Below are 10,452 nucleotides of genomic sequence, written 5' to 3'. Positions count from 1 at the left end.
TCAAGCAGTCAATGCTTGGGTGGGATCACCTATGAAAACTCTTTTGAACAAACTCTTTTGAAAACATTCTGGGGCACGTCTGCTTGCTTTTAAATTGCTATTGATTGCCTCAGTTCACTATCTGCTTATCTCCAAAGCATACATCACATGGACACATAGTCACAAATACTAGCCATGCCTCGAGGATGCCAATAATAGTCAAAGTTTCTCAGTACTTTTAGCCAAAAATCAACCATCAAACCCTCTGTATTAAAAGTTCTTGCACCGATCTAGGAGGACTACTGATGTGGAAAGATACGAATTCTTGTGTTTCTGTCTGAAACATTTTGCCAGAGGAGTACTTTGGAAGAGTGTTTTATTTTACAGCATCCCTTACACAGGGCATCTTTGTATTGAGTGTAACAGAGCCTGACATCTGAATCCACTGGGTCCCTAGCAGTGCCGTGCTATCAGGTAGCTGAAGCCATCTCCTGGTTACTGCCGGGTGAAGCCCAGAGCGACTTCTTTCAGCAGCTGGACTCCACTCGACAGAAACTATTCCTCTCCACCCAGACTTTGGCCCTGTGGAGGCTGATTCCAGCCGGCTCTCCCCGAGCATCCCCCCGCGGCGGTCGGGAGCGGATCAGCACCACGGCCAGCGCCCCCGGCCGCCCGCAGCCGGCGCCCAGGGAACCCAGGAGCGCCAGGAATCGCGGGAGAGGGAAGTCCTGCCTCCGTGCTGATGCTTTTTATGGGGACTAGACGCCAAACAAAAGGTCAAAGCATGCAATTTGACCTCCTCAGCTATATCTTAAACCGAGGAAAGGACAAAGCTCTTTCACAGACACAAATGAAATAGAAAAGACATTTCTGCCTTACCATCATGCTTCTCACAATGTTAGACTGAAAACAATTGGTGCAGCCATAGGGGTTTTTTTCCTCCTCAATACAGTAAGTGGCAATTATTTTGTGTGCTGAGGGCAAAGGTAACTTCTGCTGATTGCCAGATCCAGTGTGAAATTAAGGACCTGAAAGAGAAAAAGTATAAAGGGGAGGAAGTGACACATTATGTTCAAAAAGATCCATTCTATATTTCACCCCAACTCCCAGCGAAGAAACGTGACAGATGACATCCCTTACAGTGATGGCGCTGGTTGTGCAGTGAGACTGATCCGCAGCACTTCTATGTATGTCCTTGGAGGTGAGCAGGAAAAAGTTACTGAACCACTAAAAAAGTGCAGAAGTACAACCAGCATCGACTCTTGCTTTCAGCCAAAAGAGGAAGATGGAGACTGGATGTACTCTAAGACCCAGGACTGCTTGAAGTACCTACAGGATCTGCTAGCTTTGAGGAAAAAATATCTTGAAAACATCAATAACTTGAAATCCATGCATATGGCCGCAGATTCTCCAGCATCCACAAGATCATCCAAAACTGGAAAAAAGTCATTTCTTCCACTTCCTTCCAAGGAGTCTTCTAAGGTAATTTCCAAGAACTTTTGCCATATGCTTAGTCTTAAGCAACAAAATCATTGAAGCTATGTCACCTGTATTGATTTTCTGCTTTATTGCTTTCAGCCAGCTGTCATTTTACTTTTGAATCAATTTAAGTGTTGCTAAATACCTTAGGATTCTTTCTAAGTAGTGTAGGAATGAATGACTGGTCAGAGAAAGAAATATGTCTGTGTTTGAGGGGGGGAAATGTTGGGAGAGAGAAAGTAGGAAAAAGTTGTGAGAGTATGGAAAATGTTGGAAATGAAAGAGCAAGCTCTGACATTCTACCTAAGTACCTTGGAGTCCTTCACTGTGATTATAGCTGTTAATGACTGAAAAATGCAGTAATCTCTGGATTTCCTGGCAGTCTTATTATTGACAATATTGCTTATACAAAATAATTATAAAATCACTGAAACAAAGAGAATTTTTTTTTTCTGAGTGGTCAGTTAATTTGTCAGTGCTACATTTAGCACCAGTGCAACCTCTACTGGTAGGATGTGGGGCATGAGGAATTCTTAAGGTTTCCTTTCTCTGTTCATTAACAAATTGATGGGTCATTTCTAGACAGTGTAATTCCTAACACTTTACTGTAATGAAAATACAAAAATAAAACTGGAATATCATCTTTGGTGCAGATTATTTTCATGTATCCTAGAAATAAAAGCTTTATAGGTTTGCATGTCACTAGACAGTTCAGTTGTTACTTTGACTCTAGTCTTGATTCAGTGAGGACAAAACAGAGGACTGCAGCAAGTGGGATGATCTGTTTGGGTAACTGCAAACAAGACTTCAAGAGGAGACTCACAGATTATCCAGTGCAGTCTTTAAGCTGGATAATAATGGGGATGGTGGGAAGAAGGGATGTAGGGCTGAAATTACTAATTAGGCCAGGTTGATGCTAAATAATGTTGCTGCCTTATTTAGATGTTCTGTCACAGCAGCGTGTCAGAATGGTTTATGAACTTCTGAGATGTGCTGCTGAAAATACTGCTTAAGAAAAACACCAAAAGCTTAGCTTGTTTTTTGACAAACAGTTGGGTCTCCCGCAGTCTGAGGCTAAGGATGCTGTCATCTGAGTTTGGCCAGCTAGCCCCTGTGTATGAGCAGTCCTGGTAGCCTGGCATGCTCACTCCACCACCCATCCCCTTGGAAACAGACAGGAACACCCGTAGGATATTCTTGCCAACACAAACGGCAGGGTCACAGCTGCACACCTCTGCCTATGTAAAAATTAGGGAGAGGTCAGGAAGACTTTTACAGGATTCAGACTATTCTTCTTCCTAACTACATATTTAATGTTCAGAGATTGCAAGGTTTGTCTTATCACCAGGCTTGAATGGTTTTGTCCCAAGCTACCTGCTCTTATTAAATTACCTATCAGTGGAAATTCACTTCTTTCTCTAACCTGCTGCATGATTTATGGGAAGGTAATTTGTCCAGACAAACCTGTCCCCACGGGAGTTTTGATCCAAAGATCCTTGGGTCCTGGACTACATACTGACCATGGATTTAAAAGGTGCCCCTTGTGTCTAGTGGAAGAAAAGAATAGAGAGGTGGGTCAGATGCTGGGAGCACATAGGCATGTCTTTAAAATGCCTTTTAACCAATAAGGGCTTAGTCATAATAGCAGTCACTATTTCCAGTAGATGTGTGGTAGCAGCTATCTTTTAACACTTCTGAGGATGTCAATCAACCGATAATGTCAGGAGGGGAATCAGCTAGTTCATCTCTCTGCCTCCACAGAACAGGGAACAGGCTGGTCCTTCAGAGGTGTGACATGGCACTTATCCTTTTCTCTCACTGAAACCCAGGGTAGAAATTTTCTGACCTGGTATTGCAGCCTGCCAATATACCTGACTTGGACTAGCAAGAAAAATATATGTTCCTTCATTAGGTAGAGCCTGGCAGGAATTATTCATCCCATATGTACCTTCAGAATCCCTAACCCAGGTTTTATGACTACTTCAGCATTTATAGATAGGCATTTCCTTTTTCATCAAGACAGGCTCCTAATTTTAAACCCTGTGCCTTTCCTGTGGGAATTATCACAGAGTTGAATGACTCATATTTTAGCGCACACCATCCTTTTTAATTTCAAAAAGTCTTCAGCAATTTAGATCTGTATTAATTTCACTTAACCTAGGCATTTTAATACGATGCTTATATTAGTAACAAAGTTACCCCTCAATCCCTTTTCAGCTGAGAGAAAGAGCTGCCTGCAGAGGAGGGCTCAGCCTACTTAAGGCCTGACTCATCTTCTGAAGCTACTGGAGCCCAGCATTAATTACAGAAGGAGGCCTGCATGACTACATTTCTAATGTGTGCCTCCTTAGGAGCCTAGTGCTAGGCAGAATAAATTTGGCCACAAAGCCCAGCTGTCACTTAGCCACCCAATAAATGGCTGGTACATGGATTCTGAGGGGTTTTGTAACACCTGGCCAGTAGTGCCCAAGTGGAAGGTACTTGCTGATGAACATGCAAAGGATGGATGTTTGTTAGATATCTGCTGCCCTGCTTTCTTTGATTTCTACACTGTGGAGTAGTCTGGACCTGTGTTTCTTTTCTGACATCCTGAAGTGTGGCATCAAATATATTTTTTCATATAGAGTGTGCTCATTAAGAAATCATTGTGCCCAACCGTTGGCCAACTTTTTTCTCCTTTGTCTGATCAGCAGGCATCCATGGAAAGAAAAGGCCCACAGTCCAGTTCAGATGTAAGAGAAGCAATGGCCTTCTTTGACTCAGTCATTGCAGACCTGGATTCAGAGAGATGGCGGAGAGTTCCTGACGTGGATCTGCCAAATGTGGATGTCGATTTTGATGGTGCAGTATGAACCAGCCAAATATGATGGGTTTTGGGGTGCAGAGGGTAGAGGGAGGAATGGCACTGTGACACCATGTTTGTTTCATTCATTTATTTAATTTACCAGTTGTCCTCTAGTTTTGCTTGCCAAATCTGGGACCGTTACATGCAATATGTGAAATTACAGTAATATGTCACTTGTTCCCTGTTGAATGGGTGCAACTCTTTTGTGTGCAGTCATTACATGGCAAACGTAGCACGTGCAGGGTTGGAATAGAGCTTGCCTTCTGCTCAGGGCTGAACTCCACCCTTGCATTTGTACCTCAAGCTGTCTTTGGAGAATTATAGAAAGTATAAATGTATTTTTAGTTCATCTTTTTTTTTTTTTTGAGGAATGCCTGGGTGACTCCTTTACAATTATAAAAAAGAAGTCATTTGGTGATTAGGCTAAATAACAGGAGGTTTCCATCAGAAAGGATGGGATTGCCCAAAGAAATGAAGATGTGCCAATGTAAGGTCATTATCTCTCCTGTATAATCAGCAGAGGGCTATAGATATTTCTCGCCTTTGCTTCAGGCTGAGGTGAATAACTGAAGCAGGTCATTTTAGCTGTGTCCAAGGAGTGTATTTGAAGGGACTAGCTCTCACATACGTATTTATGCTGCAGGTGTTGAAATTCTACATAAAATGAATCCCATCCCAAGTGATACCCTGCAGTGAAACCAGGTTTGTCTCCTGATCTTGCCTCCAGGAAGAACCCAGCAAGCACCCTTGCTGTGTTCCCTCACTGTGCAGATAAAAATGTCACTCACAAACAGTTAATCCCAGATTATCTTCTCTTTCAGTTGCTACCAGTACGAGTGAACACAGTTTGCATTCAAACTGGATCCTTCGTGCTCCCCGGAGATACTCACAAGATACTGCCCAAGCAGCCAAGCAATCCCAAAGAAACAGTCAGCGGAGAACCACTGGCTCCAGGAAAAGGCTGGAAAGGCATCCCATGTACCTGCCCAAAGCTGTGGAAGGGGCATACAGCACTTTAAAATTTAAGCCCAAAACACGCAAGAAGGAATGTTGAAAGAAGAATGTTCCGTTTTCACTTGAAGAGAGAATAAATGAAATAGGGCACATAAGACCTGATTTTTTTTTTTTTATATTTTTTACCACTGATCCATCACTTACACTCCAGAATTGACCTGTACAGTCACTGAAGGTTCTTCATGGGGGACATGTTTTAAACCATGGCTATTCCAATGTTGGACTCACATGAGGGTTTAACTCAACAAATTTTCTGTGCCTAACAATACTGCTTTGTCATTCAGCTTGGCGGGGGGGAGCTCCAGCTTGACAAGCCTTTTTTCTAGTGCTGTTACAGAAAGCAATGATTCAGAGATTGCCTGGTGCAGTAATTTTTCTTCTGACTCCAGTACTGCAAAGCAGTTCAAGGAATTCAGCAAATATGTTGGAGTTTTTGCAGCAGTGTTTCCAATGTCAGAGCGGTGAAGCAGAATTCTCTCCTTCTGTTGCTTGTGAAAATTTGTACGTGCCATCATTGACTCGATGTTCTGCAAGTATACAGCAGCACCAAGATACACTCATTCTGCAGCACGAGCAGAAAAAAGCTGGAGTGAGGGAATCAGCATTAGAAACTTATAGTGTGCTCCAGGTGTTCTGCACTCTGCTTGCTATTGGAAATGGTTCTGTTGTTGGATGCATCAAAACATTCATTGCACACAAAAATGTATGCAACTTTTTCATATGGTTACACCCCATGATAATTTTCATCTATTTTAACACCCAGCTGATGAATCTTGACCCCCCAGTGCACACTAGAAAAGCTTAAGGTCATGGAGAACATCTGAATAAATCGGAGCAAAGGTTGTTCTCAGGGACAGAAGAGAACTTGCAGACAAAGCCACCTTAGATTATACCCAATATTTGGAATTCTGCTACTCCATCATTAAAGACAATATATTAGGATGAATGAAGTCTAGAAGTGTTTCTCTTAGTCTTAGAGGGGATAGGTATTCCATGTGGTACTTGGAATTAATAAGACCCATGCTCTGCCTGTTTTGCCCAGCTCATACTTTGTCTTAAGAATTTGCTAAGATGTTTGGAATCAAGCTTTTCCTTACTCTGATTTTTTTTCATCTGGCATCATTCAGCTGGTGCTGGACTATGACAGATGGATCATGGCAGCCCTGGTATGACCAGCTGGTGATTTGCTAGTGTTTCCTTGTTTCTGTGATCAGTAGTTTTTATGTCCATGGGCTGGGATGAATTTCCTAAGGCACTGGCCACCAATATAGCCCATCTGATATACCAAAACCTCCATAAACCTTGTACCCTCACACAGAACATTTAGTAGGTGTTAATTCTTGCTGATTTGTGTTCCCAGTCCTTGGGACTGAGTTATTCAAAAGGCATTTCTGCCATGGGTTGCAAGCATATCTCTGAACTTAACCATCTAGGACACTTTCTGTCATAAGATAGGAAAGTGCCAAAAAACCATATGTTCCTCCATTCAGAGCTGGCATCTCCTGTTTGATTAAAGTATTTGGATTCTTTTTCTAGTGATGTTTGTGAAGCAGACGGAAGAACTGTTTCTGTAGCACTTCAATTCTGGAGGTGCTTTTGTTGCTCTTGGCCTAGTTTGCGTCCTCTTGAAAATGACCAGTTTAAATAACGTAATTGATATATATTCAAGAAGAGTTTAAATTAAGGTCTGGGTTTTGTCTCCCTGCTGTTGGTGCTGTTCACAATAGTCTGTATCCTTTATATTGTGTTGCTGCCTTTGTACTTCCCCAGTTCTATACTTCTGCCCTGAGATGAATGCCCTTAAAACTATTCTGCCTCTGAATGTGATCATGGAATTCCACTCAGCCAGGTGGGGTAGCCAGAGCACAGCATGCTCCAAACACACCCCTAGGTTCTGGCATGCCTCAAGGCTGCAGCTCTCTGTATGTGTGAGAGAAGGGGGACAGTGCTCAGAACTTTACATTTTTGGCAACTATGTCACCCTGAAACTCCTCTCCAAACAGAATTTCATACTGAAGTTGCCGAGGAACATTTTTACTGACTGTGTGGGCATCTTTTTGCTACTAGAACCTGCAGCATGGATGGGTGCTGACAGAAAATCTCACCATCTTGTTCGAGTTACTATAACAGAATTATGCATGTGCATAATTAAAATACTGATAAGAAGAAAGAACAAAAGGATTCCAATGTTTTTCTGCCCTGGGTCGTGTTTCATGTTCATAGTGCCAAGGTTTTATGCATTGGAGTAACTGATCTCTTTCCTATTGTTTTAAGACTGCATTTTGATGTGCAGAACCAGACTGCTTCAGCATGTGTGAAGCAGTCCTTCCCTGTAACCTCTTGTCTGTCCTTGTAAAACAGACATCTCTGATCATCCGGGTGAGGGTCCCCCTGCTGTCCAGCACAGAAGCTTCAGAGTGAAGTTGGGTTTGCTTTGATGAATAAGAGACAAAGGCAGGGGGGAAATCAGATTTATAATTTATATTTGGATTCTGTGATTTTTTTTTTCCCCTCTTTTCTTAAAGTTCACTTCAAGCCAGTCATCATCATAGGAAATTCTAATTAAGCAAGCAAAATAAACCAGTTTTTCCCTGAAAACATGTTCTATCACCTATCCCATGAATACAGGCACCTTCCTTCTCCTTCTAGCATATTAGTATGCTCCTGTATGCTCCTCACTGAACATGGCTCAGCTCCAACAGAGCTATGGAGAGCAGTCTCTGCATCTCAGGGCACTCTCTGCAGAGCTGGGAGCTGAGGGTTCAGAGGTCTTGTGCTGCCTGTGCTAGAGCAGGCAGCTAAGCAGAAAGGGAGCAGGAGAGAGGAAAGGGGAGCACCTCCATCCCCAGTGTCAGCTGCCTCCTCAGAGAAGGATTTAGTGCGGATGGCAGCACCCTCTACATTATCCCAAGACAGAACCCTGCCCCTGCCTGGCACTGGCTCACCTAGGCAGCTTTCTACACAGCTTCCAGGAGCAGTGGGTTGCCCTACAAAAGTGTTCCCCATCTGGGCTGAATCATTCCCTCGTGGCTTTGCAGGCAGAGCTCTCTGCATGGACATTGAAGGGATTCTCTCTGTCATGGGAATGCCCTCTAAATGACCTTGCTGCAACCTGCAGTTATTTTCAGGCATAACATCCTAGAAATAAAGCAGCTGCTAGAGGTGTTCTGATAATGCCAATCACACAGAAGGGTTGTTCATGACAGCAGAGCTCTGAGTGACCTAGATCTTTTGAAGAGATTGTTATTGAGCCCTTGAGTCATGCCCCCAGGCCGTGGTAATGAAGGGCATCACCCAGGAGCTCTATCGATCAAGGTCACCGTGTGGCAGTGCTCCCTGCAGCACTGATCCCCAGGAGCTCTTTCCCAGAGTGCTCTGGAACAATAGGCAAGATCTTTGCGAAAACATCTCCTATTTTGTTGTTTCAAATCCAGCTCAGTTGAAGTATTAGGATATGTGAAGTCCCTCTAGCTTGTGTCATTGCTGAGTACTAGCTCTGAAGAGGCTCTGGCTACAGATTTCTGTGACACCACATTCCCATCTGTCTTTGAGAAACTAAAGACACTGTGTGCAAGAAGCCAGCAAATGAAGAGAGCTGAAGCCTGTTGAAGGAATCATGTCCTGAAGGATTCAAAATAATTTTGTCTTTTTGCATTGAGCAACTCAGTGTAATCACAATGCATGTAAGTGAGGTGAAATTGTAAGGGCTTTTGGCAGAAACAGAAGAAATATAGGCAGCTAATGGAAAGTTGGCAGCTGGACAAGATGTAAGCTCTGGTTTGAATCTCGCAGTGCCATAAAGTTACGATGAAGGCAGAAGGTGTCAGCATCGCCTCGAGTAATGCAGGAAGTCCTTCGAGGTAATGCATAGAAAAATACATGGCTATCTGCTGCTCCAGCTCTGAGGGGGTGTATTAAAAATATTAGATTCGCACCTAGTGGGTGTCTTGAAAATTTTCACAGCTGTTGGCTCAGTTTGTCATTCTGTTTGGGTAAATTTTGGAGAGTGCCTCCTGTGATTTGGTGGTGGGGCAGGTCCAAAGGAGATGAAAGCAGCACGAAGCTGACCAGTCACAGCAGGCTGTGTTTAGGAGGCTTTTGCCAACTTTTGGGCCTGTAGCTCTGAATTATGCCCATGGTAAAGAGAAAACAGGCTGCATAAAGTCGGTGGAATGACTCTTTAACTATTGTCAGTAGAAAAATGGTAGGAAGAATGTTCTGGAACAGGTAGAAAAATGTTCTGGAAGAATTTTGAGGGCAAACCCTGACAAACGAGCCCAGCTGCTTCAGACCAGACTAAGAAGAAGAGGCTGAAGCCTGTTGCTTGATTAGCAGCAATTTAGTGCATGATGACAAGTTTTCTGCTACTAGGCTTGTCATATTTAGATATTGTCCATCTTTTATAAGGCAAGACCAGGCATCACCATCCGAATGACTCAGCGACAGTGATACCCTGACTCCTCACAGAACATGAGGTAACCTATCAGAGAAAATATAAATAGAATTTATGGAATTGAAAATGATGTATTCCACCCTTTAATAAAAGTGAGATTGAGAAGGAAGCAAGACTTTACCAAGAAGCTTATGGCACTGATAGGGAGACATAGAACATGACACCAAAGTAAAATAAGTGATTGAGCACAAACCTTCCACAATTAAGTGCTGGGGACTGTCACAGCATCAGCTCTCGAAGATTTCTAGAAAGGTAGCTAAAATTATGACTTGGCCACACGGTGGCAGTTCATTCCTAGCTATTCTGCAACCCTCCTATTTCTGTGAACAGGAGAACTAAGGATGAAAGTAAAAGGGAAGTTTTGTCCTGCTTCATCAAGAGACAGTCAGTGTGTGTGTATCTGTTATTCACCTCTGGGCTCCTTATTTCCCAGGCAGTTGTTTGGCAGTTTCCAATGATCATTAGTTCTTTAAATGAGTTTACTTTTCCAGGGAGAGATTTCCTTAGGATACAAACAGCCATGACATCATAGGGGACGCTGAGACCTCAGTAAATCATGGCTGAGAGGGTGACCGCTTGCCTTTGACTGTGGCTGGAAACAAATGGACAAAGTAATGTCATCGCTAGGAATAATGCACTCTAAGGTACAGAAAATACAAAGATGGATTAAAAATAATAAGCA

The 10,452-nt window shown here is 43.0% G+C and overlaps 1 protein-coding gene across 1 annotated transcript; it reads left to right on the top strand.

Moving 5' to 3' along the window:
• Positions 1–1,047: 1,047 nt before the first annotated feature.
• LOC311150950 (uncharacterized protein C13orf42) lies at positions 1,048–5,357 on the top strand (the record flags this gene model as incomplete). Its single annotated transcript, XM_084201009.1, has 3 exons — positions 1,048–1,461; positions 4,152–4,299; positions 5,125–5,357. 3 exons carry the CDS (start codon positions 1,048–1,050, stop codon positions 5,355–5,357), a joined length of 795 nt encoding a protein of 264 aa, XP_084057135.1.
• Between the last annotated feature and the right edge of the window lie 5,095 nt (positions 5,358–10,452).

The sequence above is a fragment of the Fringilla coelebs genome, assembly GCF_963513975.1.
Source record: "Fringilla coelebs genome assembly, chromosome: 2".
NCBI lineage: Eukaryota > Metazoa > Chordata > Aves > Passeriformes > Fringillidae > Fringilla > Fringilla coelebs.
Note: the sequence above shows the minus strand (reverse complement) of the source record. Positions and strands in the feature narration are given on the sequence as shown.